This window comes from Leucoraja erinacea, chromosome 14 (genome assembly GCF_028641065.1).
Source record: "Leucoraja erinacea ecotype New England chromosome 14, Leri_hhj_1, whole genome shotgun sequence".
Classification (NCBI taxonomy): domain Eukaryota; kingdom Metazoa; phylum Chordata; class Chondrichthyes; order Rajiformes; family Rajidae; genus Leucoraja; species Leucoraja erinaceus.
This window is the reverse complement of record NC_073390.1, coordinates 5,685,332-5,711,651: the sequence shown is the minus strand read 5'-3', so window position 1 is coordinate 5,711,651 and position 26,320 is coordinate 5,685,332. Positions and strand designations below refer to the sequence as shown.

Genomic DNA, 26,320 nt, shown 5'->3' with positions numbered 1-26,320 from the left:
CGACCAGGTAGGGGACTAAGAATTAAAGTTTCCCCCTTCACCCAACCCCACCACATAAAATCCGTCCAAACAAACTGACTAACATTTATGCAATGATTTACAATGATTCCCCGGTCTCCGGGGAGGAGGCAGCCGCTCCAGACTTTTCAAGCCGCCCGCGCTACCTACCTAATCTACGCTAAAAATCTTCCATTCGGAAATCCGAAAATGTCCGAAATCCGACAAGTGTCTGGTGCCAAGGCTTTCGGATAAAAGGTTGTGCACCTGTATTTCCCCATTTTTGCATTGGATTTACACTTCTCACAAGTTATCCTTTTCACAAATTATCATCCAAATTTCATGTCAAAGTTCACAAAGATACATCTTGCAAAGTCAAAACTGGATTTGTTATATGTCAATTTAAAGCAGAGCTATTTCACAAAAACACAAATATGATAGAACAGACACACTGAACACCATTTATTTGGCTTTATATTCAAACTTGAGAAAAATATTTGAACAAAGTATCAAAATCTCTTGGAGCCGTCTTAGAGCGGCTGCTTGACATCCTCAAGGGCAGTAGCCGGAAGTTGTGCATGGTGGCAAAAACGATATAGGTAGGAAAGAGGGAGGAGGCTCTGCAACATGAGTATAGGGAATTAGGTCAAAGGCTGAAAAGCAGGACCTACAGACCTGTAATCTCTGGATTGCTTCCAGTGCCATGTGCTCATGAGAGTACCACAAGAAAGAAAGGGAAGATGAATGTGTGGCTGAGGGATTGGTGCAAGGGGCAGGGATTCAGATTTCTAGACCATTAAAGTTGGTATGGAGGGAGATGAGAGAACGTATAGAGGACAGAATAGGCAGGAAAAAGGCAGAGAGCGAGGAAGGAATGTTAGTTTAAACTGCACGTATTTTAATGCAAGAGACCTGACGTAAGGCAGGTGAGCTTAGGGCATGGATAGATATGGGCAACTGGGACATTGTCACCATTACAGAAACCTGTTTAAGAGAGGGGCAGGACTGGCAGCTCAATGTTTCAGGCTACAGATGCTTCAGGAGAGACAGACGTGAGGGTAACAGAGGAAGGGGTGTTGGTTAAGGAGGATGTCACGGCAGTTGTCAGAGGTGACATTACGGATGGTTCATCTAGTGAGGCTATATAGGTGGAGCTAAGGATCAAGAAAGGGATGATCATCTTGTTGGGGGTGTACTACAGGCTTTCTAATAGTCAACAGGAATTTAAAGAACAAATATGCCAAGAGATTGCAGAGCTACAGGTCAAACAAGGTTGACATAGTAGGGGTTTTTAATGTTTCCAATATTGACTGGGAATATCAGTGTGAAAGGTGTAGATAGGGTACAATTTGTCAAAAGTGTTCAGGAGAGTTTTCTCCAGCAATATGGAGAGGACCCCATACCAGAGAGAACCACACTTGATCTAGTCTTGGGAAATGATCTCTTCATCCCAGCGCAACAAAAATGCTGGAGAAACTCAGCGGGTGAGGCAGCATCTATGAAGCAAAGGAATAGGTGAAAAAATAGTCTGAAGAAGGGTCTCTACCCGAAACGTCACCTATTCCTTCGCTCCACAGAAGCTGCCTCACCCGCTGAGTTTCTCCACCATTTTTGTCTAACTTCGATTTTCCCGGGATCTGCAGCTCTTTCCTAAACTCTTCATCCCAGCCATTACTGGTCTAATCGTTATTCTGAGACCATGGCCCTTGGTCCCAGATGAATTCTACAGTTGCAAAATGTGATTTAAACTCTGCTCTGCTGCTTAGAGTCAGAGGGACGTTCATTTGAATATGACATCTCGTATTAATAGGTGGAGAACTAATTTCAACAAAAGAGCATGGTACTGGGAAGTGGGATTGTTTAGAAGTTTATATTTTATACACCCAAAATATAACCCTACTAACAATATGCTATTTCATTGAGGTGGTCTTCCCACTTGATAGAACACTGCACAGCAACTACTGAGATTGTACTTGACATTTACAGTGCCTTTGATTCACACTGAAATACTATTCAAAACTGTGAATTTATATGTATTAAAATAAAAACAAGTTGTTGGTACAGACTTCAGGGAGAGCAAGGAGAACAGAAGCCTTGTTTGCTCAAAAAAGAAAGTATTAGATCAAAGAAGTTGCAATTTTAATACTTTATTGGATATTATCTTAAATGTCAAACCTCAGCCATGAAAGCACAACAGATGGCAAATCATGAACTGGACAGTTACCAGCAGAGAGACACAAAAAGCTGGAGTAACTCAGTAAGTCGGACAGTCAATGCTATCGGTCCAGCTGAGTTACTCCAGCTTTTTGTGTCTATCTTCGGTTTAAAACAGCATCTGCCGTTCTTTCCTACACAGTTCCCAGCAAAAGTTGGGATGAGGACCACAAAGGCTGCAGTCAAGAAAGGGTGATCTGGTCAGTCATTAGAAGTAAGCAGACTATCTGTAGATTGATTCCTGAATATGAGAGGCCCAACTTGTAACATAGAAGGGTAGAACAAAAGGCAATGGGTCTGCAGTCAGATTAGCGTAAATAAACTCTCAACCTTAAGTAATGAATATCGCCATTAAATTATTTGTGCAAAGTTTAGACGTTGACAGGCAAATAAAACCCACTTTGAATGCACAAAAATCAGCTATCCACAGGTTTGTTTCACCAAGAAGTCCATGAATGAGACAGTTGGCAGTTGTTTAAGCTCTCTTTTTCTTAAAACGTGTTATGCTCCTACCTTCCTTTTGGTAATGTTTTGAGTCTTCTCTTTATCTGTTTTTTCTTTCTCATTCTCTTTCTGTGAGTAGTTATTCTCATGATGTTCTTGGTCTCCACTATCATCATCTTTTAAACTGCAAATGAGGAAAGCATTGAAAATACTCTTCAAAAATAGTGTAACAATCATTTTCTATTATATGGAAAAAGAAGTGGTTTATCGGTAGGTTAAATGGTCTTTGTTTACAACATCATCTGGCAAATAATGCCATAAACTGAAATTACAATTACATATCCAGTAGCTCTGAAAATGTTCTACACATGATCTTCAAAAAAGAAAAGTGCACAATCTGTAAACCGGGGTGGGAGATTGCAACCTTCACGTGGTCCACCCTGTTTCGACAAAAGGGCCTGTCCCACTGTACGAGGCAATTCAAGAGTTCTCCCGAGTTCTCCCCTAATTCGAGCTCGTGTAATGTACGTAGCGGGTACGTAGGAGCTCGAGGATGTCACGTAGCGGCTCATACGAGTAAAAGGTAACAATTTTTTTCATCACGAGTATTTTTTTACTCGTGGACATTTTTCACAGTGTTGAATAAACGTCACTAGTTTACTGGATTTCCCCAAGTACCTACCGTTACTTGTACGAGCTCGAATCAGGGGAGAACTCGGGAGAACTCTTGAATTACCTCGTACAGTGGGACAGGCCCTTGATGCAATCAACCCGATGTGCACAAACAAGATAGAACAAGTTGACTTACAACTTTAGGCTGTGCACGCCATACGCAAGAAGACGATCTGTAAACCGTGTGTGAGGAACATTCAATTAATGTATTCACATGTTCAAGGCACAGTCTGTCTTCAAGTGAAGACATTCTTTGCACCCTAATCTCTCAATCACCCACATACAGATGCAATTATTAATAACTGTCAAGTCATAGATTGTTGATTATGATTTTTTTTCTTAAACTAGATTATATAATAGAGTTAACCACACCAATTACTTGTCACATATAATTTACTGTTTGGTTCAATGGCACTGATTGGCCTGCTTAATTCAGGACATTCAGTGCAATTGAGCCAAACAATAAATTGTATTTGACAAGTAATAGTATGATAAGTTTTCACTCCATTGATTGGGAATCACCTTAAGATTCACTTGGAAAACAGATCAGGTTTCCGCCTTCCAGTTTTCCAAACAACATTGCAGGATACCATTTCAACCCATCAATTCTATGCTGACTTGCTGAATAATCAACACTATTCCAATACTAAATGTTTCCCTGTAACCTGTTCTGACCCCAGGGAAATTTACAGTTGCCAATTAACCCAGTATGCTTTGTGGAAAGAAACCGGAGCACTTGAACGAAACCAACATTATCACCGGGAGAATTTGAAAACTCCACAAAGATAGCAATAGAAGTCAGGATTGAATATTAATCTCTGGAGCTATGAGACAGTAGCTTTACCAGCCATATCACTGTGCTGCCCAGTTATGAGAATGAGTAAATAATCTGAAGCAGATTTCAATGGACCAAGAAAGTTAACAAGAGATTTGATGATGACAAGGTTTTATTTTAAATTAATCAGAAAAAATAGTTTTACGAGCCAGTGAACAAAATAATTTTATGAGCTACTAAAGGACATTTATTAGGACTTCAAATCCCTTACCAGAAGCAGTGGTAAATGCAGAATTCATAACACCATGCAAAATGGATAAATATTTAGTAGATAAACAGTCCGGGGGGGGGGGAAACAAAGGAAAGAGGTTTGTGAACATATTTTCAGAAAGCCAGAAATGATGCAAATTCTATGATTCAAACTTAAAATATAACAAATCTCTTCAGCAGATGGACATTCCTTTCAGAATTCAGTCTGAAGAAGTGTCTGACCCGCTACGTTACTCCAGCATTTTGTGTCTATCTTTGGTATAAATCAGCATCTGAAGTTCATTTTCATTACATCTCTTCAGTACATGTACCCCGTTCCTGCTTTCTCCCTATCCATTGATTCCTTTAGACCTAAGAGCTAACTCTACCTCTCTCTTGAAAACATGTAATGAATTGGCCTCCAGTGCCTGTTGTGGCAGAAAATTCCAAAGATTCACAACTCTCCGAGTGAAAAGGGTTTTCATCGTCTCAGTCCTAAATAGCCTACCCCTTATTCTTAAACTGTGACCCCAGTGTCTGGACTCCCCCAACATCGGGAACATTTTTCCTGTGCCTAACCTGTCCAATCCTTTAAGAATTTACATCTATAACATCCCCTCCTCATCCTTCTAAATTCCAGTACATAGACGCCCAGTCGACCGATTCTTTCATCATATGTCAGCTGCACTTCCTCAATAGCAATAATGTCCTTCCTCAAATTAGGAGACCAAAACTGCACAGAATACTCCAGGTGCGGCCTAACCAGGGCCCTGTGAACTGCAGTAGGACATCCAAAACTCAAATCCTCTCACAATGAAGGCCAACATGCCATTAGCTTTCTTCACTGCCTGCTGTACCTGCATGCAAAAAGTTTGAAATAACTATTTTATGACACCAAAAACCCACAAGGAACAATTATTAAATACATCATAATTCAACTTGATGTAGGAAAACGGCTTGTGCATATTATATGTTGAAACACTGACTTGTTATTGGAGAAAAACTGCAGGAGAAAAAGGAGTCATGATGGGGCTTGATAGATTATGAACTCATTTATTAACGCTCGGTGCCAACAACAGCATAACAAAATACTAAATAAAAATAGCACCAATTAATCGGCATGGAACAGAAGAGCAGCTGAATGGCTGGAATTGCTAGTTTGTTTTCCTCTGTTCAATATATTGGTATTGGTATTTTATTATTGTCACATACACTAACATAGTGAAAAAAATGGTTTCGCTTGCTATTCGGTCAAACCATACCATACACAAGTACAATGAAGCCATACACAAGAGCAACAGGTAGCACAGTGAAAAATAATTAGAATGCAGAATATAGAATGGAATACTTTATTGCCACATGTGACAAGGCACAGTGAAATTCTTTGCTTGCAGACCCATGGTATAGTATTATAGCTCTTGAGAAAGTACACAGAAAAAAGAGCAAGGGCAGCAATGAGGTAGGTTGGGAGTCCGGGGCTAAGACCTTAGATTATGATAGGTTTGTTTAGTAACAGTCTAATAACAATAAAGAAGAATCTTTTCCTGAATCTAGTAGCACGTGCTGTCAAGCTTTTGTATTTTCTGCTTTCTGGGAGAGGGGTTAAAGAAAAGAGGAAATGATTGAGGTCCTTAATTGTTTTGGCATCTTTTGCGAGGCAGCATTAAGATGGAATTAATTTGGGGGAGGGTGGGAGGCTGATTTATATGACAGTCTGCAATATGTTTGCAGTCTTGGGCAGAGCAGTGGCCAAACCAAGGTGTGATGCATCCTGATAGATTACTTTGAACTGTGAATTTTATTTTTAATTGATAAGGGTTATTAGAGACATGCCAAATGTTCTTAATCTTCTGTGGAAGGAGAAGTATTGGTGTGTTTTCTTGGTTGTAACATCAAAGTGGTTGGGCCAAGAAAATTATTGGTGATATTTACACCCAAGAACTTGAAGCTCTCAGCCATCTCCACTTCAACACCATTGTTGCTGACTGAGACATGTACATCATCCTGTTTCCTGAAGTCGATGACTAGCAGCTTGTCTTGCTGACATTGAGGGAGAGGTTGTTGTTACCATGATACTAAGCTCTCTTAGGATTAGTCTCCTTCCTGTACTCATCAATGTTCAAGATCTGGACTGCAACAATGGTGCCATCTGCAAAATTGTAAATTAAGTTAGAGCCTAATTTGGCCACATAGTCATAAGTATAGCAGGGGGTTAAGAATGTATCCTTGCAGGGCACCAATGTTGAGAATTTTCATGGAGGACGTTTTATTGCCTGTTGCTATTGATTGTGGTCTATGGGATAAGAAGTCAGGGATCCAGTTGCAGTGGTGGGAGGAATGGGGCTGAGCCACATGCCCGGGAACCCCAATATCGCTCATTTCCCTTTCCCCGACTCTCAGTCTGAAGACGGGTCTCGACCCGAAACGTCACCTGTTCCTTTTCTCCAGAGATGCTGTCTGACCCGCTGAGTTACTCCAGCGTTGTGTGTCTATCCCAGGTCCAGGGGGTTGGAATGAATTATGATGCAGACCAAATTTTGCAAAGTCCATAACTACGGATGAATTCACTCATTGTGATTACAGATCCACAAACTGATAGGAAGGCATGAAATGTCAAGTCACCTGCGTAAAAGCCAAAATTAAATACTTGTGATCAACACAAAATGCTGGAGTAATTCAGCGGTCAGGCAGCATCTGAATTATGCTGCCTGACCTGCTGAGTTACTCCTGCATTTTGTGTCCACCTTTGGTGTAAACCAGTATCTGCAGTTCCTTCCTACACAATAAGCACCTATGGATATACAAGAATGCCAATGTTCATTTCTAGCTTACCTCAGAGTGATGAATCACCAAACCTAAACAACACTGCTAAAAGCTGCAAAGTTGCTGAAGCCTAAATTTGAATTATTCAGGAGTTACAAAATTATGTGGAAGTAGCAACCATTACTTCAAAACCAGTCTTCGGAATCTGTTTGAATGTTTATTGCAAAGAATAATCAGTTTGAAATTAAAAGCACAGCTAAGCAAACAGACAAGTTTTCTATTCTTGTTGGCATCAGCCAAATGTAAGACAATGGGTGATGTTAACTGGCCAACATCATACCAGAAATGTCAGACAGTATATGTGGAGGGAGATCACCTGGATCCACCTATGCCATGCCCCCTCGTCTCTTTATACAGGCTATCTCCCCTGAGGAAGTGTTCGACCCAAGATATCAAACGTCCATTTCTATTCAATGATGTTGCCTGGCCCACCGAGTTCCTCCACATTCAAGCATCTGGCAGTCTTTCGTGCCTCTATCTTTTTGGCATTCATAATCTTTTACTGGAAAATTGTCAAAACGCAAAACCATCAAACGGAATGCAGTGACAAAAAGCAAGCAGTTTATCAGATAATAAAGGAAGATACATTGCAACCGGACAAGCTGGTCCCTTGAACATTGTATTTTACTTGGGCAAACTTGGGCTGCCTTGATTTACAATAAGAAAGTGAAACCGTGAACATAGCGCAACATTCGCAATGTTAACAGATGAAGACGCTGTTAAACCACTTGGAGATGGAAGTGATTCTAACTGCAGCCCTGCTGCCAGCGTTTGGTGGATGAAGGGAGGGGGGAAGGAAGGAAGGAGGGAATGGATGAATGAATGAATGGAGGGAGGGAGGCATTTCCAGCAGAGCGGGGCGGCCGGGCATTTTTAAATGGATGGACTTCGCGAACAAGGCCGCCAGCAGCGGAGGTAAAGGGATGAGGAAGGGATGGGGTAAGGAGCCAGTGACTCACGCGTCGAACTTGTTGTTCATGGCGGCGGCGGCGGCGAGGGCGAGGGGGGGGACAGTCCCCGTGGAGCGGCGGCTCCAGCTGCGCCTCACTTCACCCGCGGGACTGGACGGTGCGGGCGGGCACATCCGGGGCACCGCGCCCGCCCGCCCGCCCGCACACGTCACGCTCCATAGCAACGGCCGCCGCCGCCAGTGGAGGAACGCGAAACGTCACTCATTCCTTCTCTCCAGAGATGCTGCCTGTCCCGCTGTTACTCCAGCTTTTTGTGTCTATCTTGGTTCAAACCAGCATCTGCAGTTCCTTCTCACACACTTTACCCCCCTCCTCTTTCTGTCCTGGGCCTCCTCCATTGTCAGAGTGAGGCCCAGCGCATATTGGAGGACCAGCACCTCATATTTCGCTTGGGCAGCTTACACCCCAGCGGTATGAACATTGACTTCTCTAACTTCAACTAACCCTTGCTTTCCCCCTCTTCATCCCTCCTCCACCCTAGTTCGACTAGTTTCACATCCTCCTGATTAATTATGCCTCCTTGTCAACTCCTCAGCTAACAATGAACCTTTCTACATTTCCTTAGCATTTCTCTCGTCTCCCCCTGACTCTCAGTCTGAAGAAGGGTCTAGACCCAAAACACACCCATTCCTTCTCTCCAGAGATGCTGCCTGTCCCGCCGAGTTACTCCAGCATTTAGTGTCTATCTTTGGTTGAATGGAGGAGGCGGGGAAAGACCTGTATTCTCATCGCGAGTTGCAGTAGATTCCCCCAAACACTTCACAGCAAATGTAGCAATGTTACAAAACTTTGAGATTTAAAAAATCAAGTCTGCAATTTATCCCATCAGATAAAGCATAAAAAGAAGTTTAATTCAAAGTATTCAAAGGTTTTTATTGGTCACATTCACATACACCGAGGTGTAATGAAGTGAAATGCTTTTTGCCATTTTGCAGCACAAAAAAAAGAATACAGACATAACACCAATAAGAGTCTTAAACACAAAGAACATCCCCCCACAATGGCTCCCACCATGAGGGAAGGCACAAAGTCCAGTCCCCAACCCCAGTTCACCCATAGTTGGGCCTATTGAGGCCTCCACAGTTGCCTCTACGGAGGCCCGATGTTCCTGGCCGTTCTCGCCGGGTGGTGGTGCTCCGGCGTCGGGAGAGTCCTCACAGCGGCATGGGAACCCTGGAACGGCCGCCTCCGTACTGGAGGCCGCGGCTTCCGAAGCCGACAAGGCCGCGCCGGATGGAGCTCCACAACTGGCGATCTTGTCACGAGATCCCAGGCTCCCGGTGTAAAGTTCAGCGCTGCCGCCCGCAGCTGGCCGCTCCAGTTTGACACTTAATTCACTTTCATATCTTCATTATTTAAAAAGTCATGGCCATTTTCATACTCGGAAATTAGCATCTTGCATTAGCATTTTCCATTGACTTAACTCAAAAGCTGTGATCGAGGACAGTCAAAAGCCCATAACTTTCTTAAAAATTAGGAGAACTGAATGGAATTTTCAGTTATTATAGATTGAAGCATTCTGAAACAAATATGAAACAATCTTACTTGGATGAACTGAAATTAAAGCATATAATTAGTTACCTAATTGTAGCTAATTACAAAATGCAATTACTAGATCTAAACATCTATCCAAGTGTCCAAATAACATTCACACAAGAATTCACAATAAAACATGATTTTTAAATCTCATTGTCATGAATTTATAGGCCAAATGGAAGGCATTTAGTGTTTAATTCCTGTAAATTAATGGGCATTTAAATCATCATGTGAGAGGGATTTTGTGGAACGCGCTGGTTTGGAACGTTGCGGTTGCAGTGAATTTAAACCCCATATCGGAAGGAAAAATACTGCCGGTTCGTATATTTACATAATGACATTTTCACAACGTGAAATTTTGATTAAAGGCAGCCTAAGAAGCAAGTTTATATGAAAAAATAAACAGCATACCTTGCCTTGTCCCCTCCGTGAGATCCGTCCCGTTGTCGGCGTTGACGGCATTTGAAGATGATTTTAATTTTACTTCAACAATTAAATTATCCAGCGCTAATTTTAATAAACTTAATAAAACGGCAGTCAAAGCGATTTTTCTGCTGTAGATTTGGGAGGAACAACAGCAGCAGCAGATTAGCAAGAGATACGACTGATTGGCTCTAGCCCAAGTGGGAGGAGAGAGTTGAAAACAGTTAAAGGCCAAGGACGCACAGTCTTTGTTCAGAACTGCTGTAGATTTGGGAGGAACAACAGCAGCAGCAGCAGATTAGCAAGAGATACGACTGATTGGCTCTAGCCCAAGTGGGAGGAGAGGGATGAAAACAGTTAAAGGCCAAGGACGCACAGTCTTTGTTCAGACCATGCTGGGAAAAGAAGAGAAGGGAAACAAAAAGTTTTGGATGGACAGTGACCCAGAGAGCAATAAAATTAGCATAGCCCAATTAAATGTGGTTCCAACGGTTCCATTACCTTCAATTCCACCTTGGATACTTCCAGATGCAACAGTAGACTTTACAATATTAGAACAGAAAAACAAGGATAAACAGCATATGTATAATTCAGTCATCATACAGGAATACATTGACAGATACTACAGTTTTGTCCAAATTTATACAGATGCATCAAAAGATTCAGTAGATAAAGTAGGAGTAGCATTTATTGTACCAGAATTTCACATCAAAGTAGGGAAGAGGATCAATAATGAGGTCTCAGTATACACAGGTGAAATGATTGCAATATTGTTAGCAGTACAGTGGGTCGAGGATACTAGGCCTTTAAGGACAGTTATTTGTTCAGATTCAAGTTTAGCAATAAAGAGTTTACAGCACAGTCATTCAGACAATAGACCAGACATTTTGATAGAAATACAACAAACACTATTCAGAATTCAAATGATGGGGCTTACAGTCATATTTTTATGGGTACCAGCACACATTGGCATTAGAGGAAACGAAATGGCAGATAAGGTAGCAAAAGAGGTAACAAAAAGAAGTAAGATTGATTTAAGTGTTAACATAGGTAAAACTGAAATCAAAGACATTATTAAGCAAAGACTGAAGGAAAGATGGCAAAAGCAATGGGAGGAAGAGCGGAAAGGACGGTGGTTCTACAGAGTCCAGAGGAAAGTGGGAGAGATGAGATGTGCAGGAAAGAACAGAGAAGAGGAGACAGTGATTTCAAGAATTAGATTTGGACACACTGGTCTGAACAGTACACGTTTTGTAATGGGCAAGCATAATACAGGCAGATGTGAATACTGTGGACAAGAGGAAACGATAGAGCATGTCATTGTACATTGTGAGAGGTATGAGGAGGAGAGAGAACGGATGAGTGAGCAGTTCAGAAAAGAAGGAGTACAATTTGATTTGGTAGATATTTTGCAAGGGAGTTCAAATAAGTGCTATCAAATCCTGATGTTATTTCTTAGGGTAACCAATTTGTTCGGAAGGATATAGGTTATTAGAATATGTAATGGTGTTGTTTGATCCACACTCCATGCCAGTTGGTGGCGGTAATGCACCAAAAAAGTTGTTTGCCAACAGCCGAAAAACACTATATAGAAGAAGAAGTCTTTGTTCAGAACTGCTGTAGATTTGGGAGGAACAACAGCAGCAGCAGATTAGCAAGAGATACGACTGATTGGCTCTAGCCCAAGTGGGAGGAGAGAAGTGAGTCAGAGGGGTGAAAACAGTTGAAAACTGAGGAATTTGCTTTGTAAATTGGTAAATCAGGCAATTTATCAGTCAATTTAAGCAGGACAGCTCTTAGCGAGCGGCAGTGAGTGAGCGGCCTTGTGAGGGAAGTGCCCTGTGAGTCTTTGGCTCGAGAGCCTTCGGCAGAGGAGACCACGCAATACGCTTGAGAGGGAGAGACGAAAGAAGGAGATGTCAGGCAAGCTGATTCAGTGCGATGCTTGCAGTATGTGGGAGGTCAAGGACACCGCTGGTGCCTCTGGCTGCTACAAATGTGAGAAGTGCATCCAGGTAGAGCTCCTGAAGGGCCGTGTTGGGGAACTGGAGAAGCAAGTGGACGACCTCCGGTTCGTACGAGAAACGGAGTCGTTCCTCGACAAGTCCTACAGTACGATTGTTACACCTAAGGTACTGGAAGAGAGAAGGTGGGAGACAGTGAGAAAGGGAGGGAAGCATGGAATGCCACCGCCCCCGGGTGGTGTACCTCTTGTAAACAGGTTCATCCGCTTAGAAGCTGTTGGGACACAAGACGTGAGCGGCGGACTGGCCTGTGATGCGAATAGGGCTGTTGAGCCAAAACCAAAAAGGCCTAAGGCAGGCAAGGCCATTGTAGTGGGAGACTCCATCGTGAGAGGTACGGACAGGGGTTTCTGCGGCAACAGACGGGATGCGAGGATGGTGTGCTGCCTTCCCGGTGCCAGGATCCAGGATGTTACGGACAGAGTGCAGAAAATCCTCAAGGGCGAAGGTGAACATCCGGAAGTGGTAGTGCATGTCGGCACAAACGATGTCGGAAAAAAGGGGATGAATATTCTGCAGCGTGACTTTAGAGAGCTCGGAAAAATGTTGAAAAGCAGGACCTCCAGGGTTGTTATCTCCGGTTTGCTTCCAGTTCCCCGTGCTAGCGAGAGCAGGAACAGGGAGATACGGGACCTGAACGTGTGGCTGAGGAACTGGTGCACGGGGCAGGGATTTAGATTCTTAGATCACTGGGATCTGTTTTGGTGTAAGGGGGAACTGTACAAAAGGGACGGATTGCATCTTAACAGGTGTGGGACCAGCATTCTGGCAGGCAGGTTTGCCACTGCTACACGGGTGGCTTTAAACTGAATAAGGGGGGTGGGGTGTTGAATGGGATAGTGGAGGATGGAGTTAAAGGGAAAGGGTTTCTTAAATGTGTGAGCGTAGAGACCGAGGGGTGTAAAATGAGGGTAGAAGAAATAGGTAGCAAGGTGAAAAGTAAAAGTGGCAGGCAGACAAAACCAGGGCAAAAATCAAAAAGGGCCACTTTTCAACATAATTGTACAAGGGGTAAGAGTGTTGTAAAAACAAGCCTGAAGGCTTTGTGTCTCAATGCAAGGAGCATTCGTAATAAGGTGGATGAGTTGAATGTGCAGATAGCTATTAATGACTATGATATAGTTGGGATCATGGAGACATGGCTCCAGGGTGACCAAGGCTGGGAGCTGAACATCCAGGGATATTCAATATTCAGGAGGGATAGACAGAAAGGAAAAGGAGGTGGGGTAGCGTTACTGATTAGAGAGGGGATTCATGCAATGGAAAGGAAGGACATTAGTTTGGAGGATGTGGAATCGGTATGGGTAGAGCTGCGAAACACTAAGGGGCAGAAAACGCTGGTGGGTGTTGTGTACAGGCCACCTAACAGTAGTAGTGAAGTTGGAGATGGTATCAAACAGGAAATTAGAAATGCGTGCGACAAAGGCAAAACAGTTATAATGGGTGACTTCAATCTACATATAGATTGGGTGAATCAAATTGGCAGGGGTGCTGAGGAAGAGGATTTCTTGGAATGTATGCGGGACAGTAATCTAAATCAACATGTAGAGGAACCAACGAGAGAGCAGGCTATTTTAGACTGGGTATTGAGTAATGAGGAAGGGTTAGTTATCAATCTTGCTGTACGTGCCCCCTTGGGCAAGAGTGACCATAATATGGTTGAGGTCTTCATTAGGATGGAGAGTGACATTGTTAATTCATAAACAATGGTTCTGAACTTAAAGAAAGGTAACTTTGAGGGTATGAGACGTGAATTGGCCAAGATTGACTGGCAATTAATTCTAAAAGGGTTGACGGTGGATATGCAATGGAAGACATTTAAAGGCTGCAAGGATGAACTACAAAAATTGTTCATACCAGTTTGGCAAAAGAATAAATCAGGGAAGGTAGTACATCCATGGATAACAAGGGAAATCAGGGATAGTATCAAAGCGAAGGATGATGCGTACAAATTAGCCAGAAAAAGCAGCATACCGGAGGACTGGGAGAAATTCAAAGACCAGCAGAGGAGGACAAAGGGCTTAAATTAGGAAAGGGAAAATAGATTATGAAAGAAAACTGGCAGGGAACATAAAAACTGACTGCAAAAGTTTTATAGATATGTGAAAGAAAAAGATTAGTTAAAACAAATGTAGGTCCCTTGCAGTCAGAAACAGGTGAGTTGATCATGGGGAACAAGGATATGGCGGACCAATTGAATAACTACTTTGGTTCCGTCTTCACTAAGGAAGACATAAATAATTTGCCGGAAATAGCAGGGGACCGCGGGTCAAAGGAGTTGGAGGAATTGAGTGAAATCCAGGTTAGCCGGGAAGTGGTGTTGGGTAAATTGAATGGATTAAAGGCCGATAAATCCCCAGGGCCAGATAGGCTGCATCCCAGAGTACTTAAGGAAGTAGCTCCAGAAATAGTGGATGCATTAGTAATAATCTTTCAAAACTCTTTAGATTCTGGAGTAGTTCCTGAAGATTGGCGGGTAGCAAACGTAACCCCACTTTTTAAAAGGGAGGGAGAGAGAAAATGGGGAATTACAGACCAGTTAGTCTAACATCGGTAGTGGGGAAACTGCTAGAGTCAGTTATTAAAGATGGGATAGCAGCACATTTGGAAAGTGGTGAAATCATTGGACAAAGTCAGCATGGATTTACGAAAGGTAAATCATGTCTGACGAATCTTATAGAATTTTTCGAGGATGTAACTAGTAGCGTGGATAGGGGAGAACCAGTGGATGTGGTGTATCTGGACTTCCAGAAGGCTTTCGACAAGGTCCCACATAAGAGATTAGTATACAAACTTAAAGCACAAGGCATTGGGGGTTCAGTATTGATGTGGATAGAGAACTGGCTGGCAAACAGGAAGCAAAGAGTAGGAGTAAACGGGTCCTTTTCACAATGGCAGGCAGTGACTAGCGGGGTACCGCAAGGCTCAGTGCTGGGACCCCAGCTATTTACAATATATATTAATGATCTGGATGAGGGAATTGAAGGCAATATCTCCAAGTTTGCGGATGACACTAAGCTGGGGGGCAGTGTTAGCGGTGAGGAGGATGCTAGGAGACTGCAAGGTGACTTGGATAGGCTGGGTGAGTGGGCAAATGTTTGGCAGATGCAGTATAATGTGGATAAATGTGAGGTTATCCATTTTGGTGGCAAAAACGGGAAAGCAGACTATTATCTAAATGGTGACCGATTGGGAAAGGGGGAGATGCAGCGAGACCTGGGTGTCATGGTACACCAGTCATTGAAGGTAGGCATGCAGGTGCAGCAGGCAGTAAAGAAAGCGAATGGTATGTTAGCTTTCATTGCAAAAGGATTTGAGTATAGGAGCAGGGAGGTTCTACTGCAGTTGTACAGGGTCTTGGTGAGACCACACCTGGAGTATTGCGTACAGTTTTGGTCTCCAAATCTGAGGAAGGACATTATTGCCATAGAGGGAGTGCAGAGACGGTTTACCAGACTGATTCCTGGGATGTCAGATTGTCTTATGAAGAAAGACTGGATAGACTTGGTTTATACTCTCTAGAATTTAGGAGATTGAGAGGGGATCTTCTAGAAACTTACAAAATTCTTAAGGGGTTGGACAGGCTAGATGCAGGAAGATTGTTCCCGATGTTGGGGAAGTCCAGGACAAGGGGTCACAGCTTAAGGATAAGGGGGAAATCCTTTAAAATCGAGATGAGAATAACTTTTTTCACACAGAGAGTAGTGAATCTCTGGAACTCTCTGCCACAGAGGGTAGTTGAGGCCAGTTAATTGCCTATATTTAAGAGGGAGTTAGGTGTGGCCCTTGTGGCTAAGGGGATCAGGGGGTATGGAGAGAAGGCAGGTACGGGATACTGAGTTGGATGATCAGCCATGATCATATTGAATGGCGGTGCAGGGTCGAAGGGCCGAATGGCCTACTCCTGCACCTAATTATCTATGTTTCTATGTTTCTTTGGCAACTAAACAGCCTGACAGAGATCGATTTGAATCGGCTGCAGAAAAATCGCATTTTAAACCCGCCCCCCTCTCAAAGGCGCCAAAGTCGCGCACACGGGCAGTGGCAGAAATGCAGCGCCGCTGAAGGTAAGTTTTGTAACATACCTACATATTGGAGGAATTGCACCTCATATTACGCTTGGGCAGCTTACACTCCATCGCTATGAACATTGACTTCTCCAACTTCAACTAACCCTTGCTTTCCCTCTCTTCATCCCTCCTCCACCCTAGTTCGACTAGTTTCACATCCTCCTGATTAATTATGCCTCCTTGACAACCCCCCCCCCCCTCAGCCAACAATGAACCTTTCTACATTTCCTTGATCAGCATTTCTCTCGTCTCCCTCTCCCCCTGACTCTCAGTCTGAAGGGTCTCGACTCAAAACGTCACCCATTCCTTCTTTCCAGAGATGCTGCCTGTCCCGTTGAGTTACTCCACGATTTAGTGTCTATCTTTGGATGGAGGAGGTGGGGAAAAACCTGTATTCTCATCCCAAGGAGATTCCCCCAAATACTTAACAGCAAATGCAGTAATTCTGCAGTGTTGCGAATGCACCAATCAATTTGCAAACAATTAGTTTTTACAAAGAGCTATACAGTGGAAACAGGAAAAGCAAACATGCACCTCTTTAACATGCTGACTTAATTATTGGAGGAAATCTATAACTGCAGTATAATGAATAATCTTTTGTGCAATACGAATTGAGTAATTAAAAATTTGAACATGATTCTAGAGATAACATCCTTGCTCTTTTTGAAGTTGTGTCATAGGGTCCGTCATACTCAAATGACAGAGAATTTGTGTCTTGCTTCAACGTTTCATTAATTTTGACTTTAACTCATCAGCCAAACCATGCACCCATCAATCGTTAACTAACTACTCCCCTTCCCATATCGACCTTTTTATCCTTGGCCACCTTCATTGCCAGAGTGAGGCCACACATAAAACTGGAAGACCAGCACCTCACAAACCAACGGTATGAACATTGAATTCTCCAATTTTAGGTAATCAACTTACTTGAAGCTAGAAAAATAATATACCATTTGGTTGTAAGCTGCCCAAGCAAAATATGAGATCCTGTTCCACCAATTTGTGTTTAGCCTCTAACAATGGAGGAGGCCTCAGACAGAAAGGTCAGTATGGGAATGGGAAGGCCTCCTCCATTGTCAGAGTGAGGCTAAATAGCATCTCATATTTTGCTTGGGCAGTTTACAGCCCAGGGGTATGAATATTGATCTCTCTAACTTCCCTCTCTCTCCATCCCTCCCCCATCCAAGTCGCACCAGCTTTTCGTTCTCACCTAGCTACAGCTAACAATGACCTGTTTCCTTTATCATTGTTACTTTTTTGCATATCTTTCATTCATTTGTTCTATACCTCTCGACATCATCTATATCTCTCGTTTCCTCCCCATGACTTTCAGTCCGAAGAACGGTCTCGACCAGAAACGTCAACCATTCCTTCTCTCCTGAGAGGCTGGCTGTCCCTCTGAGTTACTCCAGCATTTCGTCTCTATCTTAGGTGAGAGATAGAATCAGGAGGAGTTGATGAGAATGAGCGGAGAATAAATAGGAATCCATGTAATTGTGTTTTTGATGGTCAGTGCAGCCTCAGTGGGCTGAATGGCTTGTATAACACTGCAGAAATGAAACAGAGATACAAAGTGCAATGAAAGGGATATAAAGCCAAAGAAGATTACATATCTTGTGGACTGAAGCCCATAGAAGCTAAATACTTAGTTCTAAATTTTACTATGGATACCAAATTGGGGGTGAAGATTTATTATAAGGGAAGTTGAAAGGGGAGGATTGGATATCAAATACCACATTCAAGATTCAAGACCATGATTCAATAAGGGCTTTACAGTGCCATTCATATACAGTGAAGGTAGAGCTTCATAACAGAAAGAAGCATGTAAAAACCACCACAGCATAATGATGCAGCAGGTAGTTCTACTGCTTCACAACTCCAGCAATGAGTTTAATCCTGAAGTTTGGTGTTATCTGTTTGGAGTTTGATGTTCTATTTACTATGGATGCCAAAGACATGTTGGTAAGTGAACTTCAGTAAGTTACCCCTAATATGGTTGGTGACCAACGACAAGATGTCGGTGCACTGAGACAAGAGGGGCAAGATACCAGCCAACCATATAGTGCAAATACTGCGGATACAAACATGAGAGGAAGAAGGAGAAATTTCCGGCATCTGGCCAGGAGTGTTTCAAATGCCATAAGAAAAATAAACTGCAACCAGAAGCAGTAAAAACAGAGAGTGTGCACAGTGTTGAGGGTAGAGAAGGAAGTAAAATTCCAGGTGGACAGTGGAGCCACAAGTAACATCATTCCCAAGATGCATGCAAAGGATGTGGATGAAACCAAGTAAGTATTGTCGATGTACAACAATACGACTGTGGTGCCTCTTGGAAAAAGCAAGGTGAAACTAGTGAACCCAAAGAATGGAAGGAAATACAAAGTAGAGTTTGTAGTCCTGGAGGAAGACTGCATTCCAATTCTGGGAAGCAGGGCAGCCCAGCAGATGGGGCTCATCTCAGACTGTAAAGAGAACATAATGACATTGAATGGCAGTGAAATTCCTCTGAGCAAGGAAAGACTGATGGCTGAGTATGCTGATGTGTTTGAAGGGACAGGTAAATTCGAGGGCAAGTACCATCTGCAGCGTAACGTCGGTGATCTAGCCACCATGAAGAGTCCCTGTAGCCTTACAGAATAAGCTGAAAGAGGAGTTAGACAGACTAACAGAAGCTGAAATAATTGCCCCAGTAGAGACACACACTCCATGGGTATCCAGCCTTGTGTGTGTAGAAAGAAAATGGAAAGTTGAGAGTGCGTTTAGATCCGAGGGATCTGAACAAGGGGTTGAAAAGAAGTCATTACCCAATGACGACGATCAAAGACGTCCTCACAGACCTGAATGACGCCAAGGTCTTTAGCACGTTTGACGCCAAGAATGGGTTTTGGCATGTGGAACTGGATGATGAGAGTTCACAGCTTATGACATTTAACACACCGTATGGCAGATATAGATGGAGACGCATGCCATTTGGTCTGTTTGGAAATAAAGAAGGTAGTAACTGCAGAGCCAGTACTCAGACACTATGATCCATACAAGGAGCTGACATTACAGACATTACAGAAACTGGACTTGGAGCGGCGCTGATGCAGGAGAGCCATCCAGTTGCCTATGCCAGCAGGGCCCTGACGGATATGGAGACCAGATATGCACAAATAGAAAAATAATTGTTGGCAGTGGTGTCTCGAGAGGTTCCATGTGTACATATATGGAAGTCCAGTGAATGTGCAGTCAGACCATAAGCCACTGGAGATAATCGTCACAAAACCACTTAATCGTGCACCAAAAAGATTGCAGAGGATGCTGGTGAGGCCGCAAACATATGATGTGACAATAAGGTACAGACCAGGGAAGGAGATGCAGCTTGCGGTCACACTGAGCAGAGCATATATTCAGACTGGCAAGACTGTCAAGACCATGAGAGAACTGGAGACTGTAAACCTAGCAAGGCACATCCCAATATCACAGCCTCTGCTAAATGGCAAAAGGGATGCAACAAAAAAAGATGAGACTATGCAGAGACTGCAAGAGGTAATCAAACGAGGTTGGCCAGAGAACAAGAAGGATGTTGACCCAGAACTTATCTCCTATTTCCATGTGAGGGTCGAGCTGAGTGTTGGAGATGACCTCATCTTCAGAGGAGAGAGAGTAATCATCCCTAAAGCCAGGAGACGAGATATGATCACACAAGTACATGATTCCCACATTGGTGTGAATGGCTGTCCAAGAAGGGCAAGAGAATGTCTGCACTGGCTCGGAAGTGAAGAAATCAAGGACTTTCTACAGAAATGTTAGACGTGTCAAGCTCAAGCGAAAGAGCAACCAAAAGAAACACTGCATTCCCCTGAAATTCCAGAGAGGCCATGGACGAAGGTGGGTGCAGATTTGTTCCACTTGGGTGGAAGGAACTATTTGATCACTGTGGACTACTTCTCAGGATATTGGGAAATAGACTATCTAGAGAAAACACTGGCATTTAATGTCATCCAGAAATCAGTTTGCAAGATATGTTCCTACACCAACTTTCCCAAGTCCTTTTGCACTTCCGATTTCTGCATTCTCTCTCCATTTAGAAAATAATCTATGCCTTTATTCTTATCCGCACTTTGCTATACTGAATTCCATCTGCCACTTCTCTGCCCACTTTCCTAACCTGTCCAAGTCCTTCTGCAGAGTCCTTGCTTCCTCTACACTGCCTGCCCCTCTGCGTACTTGGCCACAATGCCTTCAATCCCCTTATCCAAATTATTAATAAACACCGTGAAGAGAAGCAGCCCCAGCACCGGCCTTTGCGGCCAACCTGAAAAGGTCCCTTTTATTGCAACTCTTTGCCTTCTGCCATCCACCCAACCCGCTTTCAATGCTAGTATCTTCCCTGTAATAACATGTGCTCTCATCTTCCCTAGCAGCCTGACGTGCAACACCTTATCAAAGGCCTCCTGAAGATCTTGGTAAACAATTTCTACAGCCTCCCCTCTGTCTGTCCTGCTATTAACTTCCTCAAAGAACTCCAGCAGATTTGTCACTTTGGCCTATTTTATCATAAACTAAGTACTGCGTAATCTCATCCTTTATAATTGAGTCTAAAATCTTACCAACCAGTGTAGTCAGGCTAACCAGCCTATAGTTTCTAATAGACTGCAGGGAATAAATGGAGGAATGATGTTGCTCTGAGGGCTGGAATAGGCTTAATGGTCTATATGTTTCTCCCTATCTTGAAAGGAAAATTTAAGTATAGATTAGATTATTTAAGAGTCGCAAAAATACAAAATATACGTAAAAGGAGAACGGCAGTGAGAAAAGATAATTTCTGAGAAACATGGGAAAACAGGCAGGAGGTTTTTGGGTGATATCCCATAAATTTTGACCTGTCTTCTGAACAGGTTCAGCTGTCATAATCAGCAGGATTCATCTTCTTGGTGCCAACTGCTACCTTCACTTGTGGCATTTAGGGAACTAACAGAACATAGAATATTAATAGCATCGATCCACAATGTCTACACTGACCATGATACCAATCACATCTGTCTGCACCTGGTCCCCATCTCCCAATTCCCTGCCTGTTCACATGTCCGTCTAAATGCCTCTTAAAGGTTGATAATATATCTGATTTTGCCACTCCCACCGATGACACGTTCCATTCACCCACCACTCTGTAAAAACGTTGCCCCTCAAATCTCCTTTAAATTTATTCCCCTCATCTTAAACTAATGCTTTTTGGTATTTGACAATTCCACCGTGGGGTAAAGACCATCTACCATATCCATGCCTCTTAGAAATTGTATATACTTCTATCAGATTGCCCGAATGATACAATATAATAATACAGCACAGAAATATTACATTCCTGCAGGCATCAACTCCTAAAAAGGGTTCTCAAAGTTGTTCCATACCCACCAACCTCTTCCCAAATTCCTGCCAAAATTTACCCTCCAGCAGTGGAATCAGCATGAACCAAAATAGTTCCTGCCAGGCAATGTCAGTGCTCTGGCCAGAAAGGGATGGGGTTTTTTCAGGACAGACCAGACAAAAAGTTTAATTCTCCTCATTGGCCATGAGACCCCGTGAAGTCCTTATGAAGTTTCTTATAGTACTAGGCACTGTACAAACTTTTAATACCGGCCATCCAAAAAAAGTGCAGGATTCTGCTCGCCCAGGGTCTTTGCTGTAGGAATCTCACAGCAATCCCTCTCCTGGATTGAACTTGTTGCCCGAAAACTTCTGCTTCAACTCAGTCCATCGTTCAGTCAGTATTTAAGAAGTGCACTCCCTGCTGATCTTAAAGAAACTTGTCTACAAATATTAAATTGGCTTTGTTCAGACGATTTTCCCGTTTCCTACACGATTTGCAATCAAACTTCAGCAGGGAATCAAAAAACAGTGTTAGAGGAACTCAACTAGCCAGGCAGCACCTGTGGAGGAAATGGATAGATGACATTTTGTACTGGAGCCCTTCTTCAGACTGATGATGGTGGTGTGGGGGAGGGGAGGTGGGGAAAGGGGAAGGGGGAGAAAGCTTCCAGAGTTCGTCCAGCACTGCTTTTGTAACAAGATTCTAGCACCTGCTGTTTCTTGCATCTCCTGTCCTGAAGTGTCCATTTCCCTCCACAGAGGCTCCGTGACCTGCTGAATTCCTCGAACACTTTAATTTTTTCCTCAAGAATCTCATATCTCCATCAGCAGACAAATCAATCAGTTCTGTCCAATCTCAACAAGCTGGCTGAATAACTAGGCTGAAAAATTCACTTATAGCAAAATGAAGTAAAAAGAGTTGATTTTATTTAACTTGAACATTTTACAAACATGAAAAGAACGATTGACACATACACATAAAATGAAGGCAAAATAAATATTAAACATTAATAATACAAATTAATCTTTGTTAAAACTACTTAATTTGGAAAATAATTCCCAAAGGAATGGCAATCATACATTTATATTTTTAGCCCCAGAGGATGTAGTATGGTCAATGGTAATAATGCCTGAACATGTCATTTGGAAACTCAGTTATAGAAACATAGAAACATAGAAATTAGGTGCAGGAGTAGGCCATTCGGCCCTTCGAGCCTGCACCGCCATTCAATATGATCATGGCTGATCATCCAACTCAGTATCCCGTACCTGCCTTCTCTCCATACCCCCTGATCCCCTTAGCCACAAGGGCCACATCTAACTCCCTCTTAAATATATCCAATGAACTGGCCTCAACTACCCCCTGTGGCAGAGAGTTCCAGAGATTCACCATTCTCTGTGTGAAAAAAGTTCTTCTCATCTCGGTTTTAAAGGATTTCCCCCTTATCCTTAAGCTGTGACCCCTTGTCCTGGACTTCCCTAACATCGGGAACAATCTTCCTGCATCTAGCCATCCAACCCCTTAAGAATTTATACCGTTATACCTTAAGGTGTAACATACATGCGTAGACGATTTTCTAAATGGGGTGAGAATCCAGAAATCGGAGGTGCAAAGGGACTTGGGAGTGCTGATACAGGATTCCCAAAAAATTAATCTGCAAGTCGAATCAGTCGTAAAGAAAGTAAACTCAATGCTAGCATTTATTTCAAGAGGACTTGTATACAAAAACAGGGATGTAATGTTGAGGCGCTGGTAACGCCGCATTTGTATTAGTGTGAACAATATTTGGCATATCTGAGGAAGGATGTGCTGGCTCTGGAAAGGGTCCAGAGGAGGTTTACATGAATGATCCCAGGAATGAGTAGGCTAACTTATGATGAGCATTTGTCGGCAATGGGCTTGGACTAGCTGGAGTTTGGAAGAACGAAGGGGGACCTCATTGAAATATACAGAATAGTAAAAGGTTTGGATACAGTGGACGTGGAGAGGTTTTGTGATAGTCTAGTGTGAGAGTCTAGGACTAGAGGTCATAGCCTCAGAATTAAAGGACGTAGTTTAGGAAGGAGATGAGGAGAAATTTCTTTAGTCAGAAGGTGGTGAATCTGTGGAATTCTTTGCCACAGAAGGCTGTGGAGGCCAAGTCAGTGGATATTTTTACGGCATAGATAGATTCTTGATTAGTACAGGTGGCATAGGTTATGGGGAGAAGGCAGGAGAATGGTGTTAGGAGGGAGAGATAGATCAGCCATGGTTGAATGGTGGAGTAAACTTGATGGGCCGAATGGCCTAATTCTACTCCTATTCCTTATGACATATTACAAAAAAAGCAAAATAATTAAAAAAAAGGTTACATCTAATTATTAAATTAACCTCATCTGACCATAAACTGTAAGCAATTATTTTTTGGAGGAAAAGTGATTATAACATTTTTTTGGATTTACACATTTATCTACTCTAATGCAACTTCCTGGAGATGGTAGCCATTTTACAGATTAGGGATACATTTCAAATTCTTATAGTTTTATCATAATTTAATTCTGAACTTATTCAGTAAATTCTTCTTTGTAAATTCTGAACGTATTCCTCCACTGATGCAAGTTTTCTGGCTTTACAGATACTGTAGAGATACAGTACGGATACAGGGCCTTCGGCCCACCGAGTCTTCACCGGCCAGCAATCACCCCTTACACTAACACTATTTACACACACGGTCACAGGGAGAATGTACAAACTCTGTGCAGACGCACCGATGGTCAGGTTTAAACCTGGGTTTCTGGCGCTCCAAGACAGTGACTCTACCCCTGCTCCACTGTGCCGCTCTTTTCTGCTCATAGTCAAATGCTATGACAAGAATCCAAGAATTTTAGGTTACTGTTTACAAATTTATTCAGATTAATTCCAGCAGTTTGATAGTTTAATAAATATAAATTAACATAAAATGACAATCTGAGATGCAACTTATCCATTGAAATAATTCTTGATCAAGCTTCATCAGCATGCTGTAAAATTAGATCAATTTTTGCACAGTTGTGCTTCATTCCCTCTAAAAATACGAAGATTATAAATATTCAGTTGTTAATTATACTACTTCATGGCATTCCCTGAAAGGAAAGACAAGTAATTAAAAACAAAGAAGAATGTTACTTGTTGTCAATTATTTGGATGGCTTAATTCCTCGAATCAGGCTATATAATTTTACATCGCTTTCAAAAAAGGAAATAAAATTGTGCTTGATACAGGGAACTGCGGATGCTGGTTTACAAAAAAAGACAAAGTGCTGGAGTAACTCAGCAGCTCAGGCAGCATCTCTGAAGAACATGTATAGTCAATGTTTTGGGTCAGTAACCTTTTGAAAGGTTTAACTTTCACTAACTACTTTTAGTTCACATAAATGGGATAAATCATTTTGTGATTTTAGTTTCTAAAATATTTTAGAATCAGTGGAATTAACTATTAAGATGATTTATAAAATACAAAGAAAAGAGTTTTGTCCTTCCATGCTTGCCAACATGGGTTTTCCTCGCATGTATTTTAATGGTTAAAGAGTATTAGGCTGATAAAACTTGAAAGACAAGAGTTAATACTTACACAGAAGAACTTGCTCCGATCAGCTTACTGAAAATTTCATTTAAAACTGGATCAAGAATTAATCCATTTTGGGCACTTTTACAATATAGAATATCTATACCTACACTGGGAATATATTTATTGTACCTAATCTATTCCACTGTAACTTAATTGTTAGAGTTACATCAGGTAAACAATGTCTGTCACTATTCAGTCTGCACAGGTAGCAATGATACATTATTCATACATGTAATATAGTGCCGAGGTCACGTTCAATGCTCAATGGAACAAACCCAAATAATGTCACATTGACTTAAAAACCAAATACTAAAGATTTTGTTATTGATTTGTCTCCAACCACACAGAATTTGCTCACGCTGAAAAAAATAATGCAATGCTATTCATGCACTAAAAGGCACTGTACCTTTTTTGTTCATATTCTACCTTAATGCAATCCAATGTCAAACAAATTGGGAGAAGAAAAACAATGGCATCAATGAACAACAGCCTAAGTTCCAGTTTTGCTAAAATGATGGAAAAATCCAGCCCAGAGGTCACAACACAGCAGCTTTAAAACCCAGTGAACTGTGTAATACGGTGTGTGCTGAAAGTACAAACTGAATTTAAATGTCATTCTCATTTACCTTCAATAACATCAAAGCAGCAGGAGACTGATCGGCTCTTTGTCCATTGCTGCGTGCAGAGCTACTAACTCTTTGAAGTAGCGTCCACTTCTGGGGCAGCTTTTGTTCTTACTTCTGCGCAACAAGCACATTGCCAGCTTGCTTAAAGCAGAATTGCTTATTTACAATGACGAGTCCTGTCACATTTTATTAATGCAAAGGGGGCTGGGCATTGTGATGTGAAAATTGTACAGTGTGAATGTCTCCAGAATGACTCTTCTGATTTTTTGTTGTTGTTTTCAGACTGGCGCTTGTGGGATTTGGAATCTGTATCCTACCTCTGCATCACTGAGGTATAGGAGACCTCATAGAAATAAAAGAGAAAGTTATTTATTAGTACTTGTAAATAAATATCAAAATCTCTTCATTGTAGAAAAATCTTCATACAGGTATGGAAGTAGCAAAATCTAACCTTTGGTCTAATGGTAAAATTAACCTACCAAAAATTAGTGGCACTTCATTCAAACACTGAATGTTCATTAATAGCCAAGTATGAAAAATCAATGAAAATTGACGTTA

General features: G+C 42.2%; 2 protein-coding genes across 9 annotated transcripts in view; both read right to left on the bottom strand.

Annotated features, from left to right (window-relative positions):
• Positions 1-8,272, bottom strand: part of eif4e2 (eukaryotic translation initiation factor 4E family member 2) — a 54,433-nt gene extending 46,161 nt beyond the window's left edge. For all 7 annotated transcript variants that reach the window (XR_008724524.1, XM_055645422.1, XM_055645423.1 and 4 more), the window contains exons 1-2: positions 8,134-8,272; positions 2,725-2,839 (exon numbers count right to left, since the gene is read on the bottom strand). Coding sequence is in view for 6 of the 7 variants with exons in the window: in XM_055645422.1 (XP_055501397.1) it covers positions 2,725-2,839; positions 8,134-8,258 (240 nt within the window). In the remaining variant the exon portion in view is untranslated. The remainder of the gene's footprint in view (positions 1-2,724; positions 2,840-8,133) is intronic.
• A 14,183-nt stretch (positions 8,273-22,455) lies between these two features.
• The window catches only part of capn10 (calpain 10), a 36,371-nt gene continuing 32,506 nt past the window's right edge, over positions 22,456-26,320 (bottom strand). For both annotated transcript variants that reach the window (XM_055645416.1, XM_055645415.1), the window contains one exon: positions 22,456-26,105. In XM_055645416.1, coding sequence (XP_055501391.1) covers positions 26,076-26,105 — 30 coding nt within the window. In that variant the 3' untranslated portion in view covers positions 22,456-26,075. The remainder of the gene's footprint in view (positions 26,106-26,320) is intronic.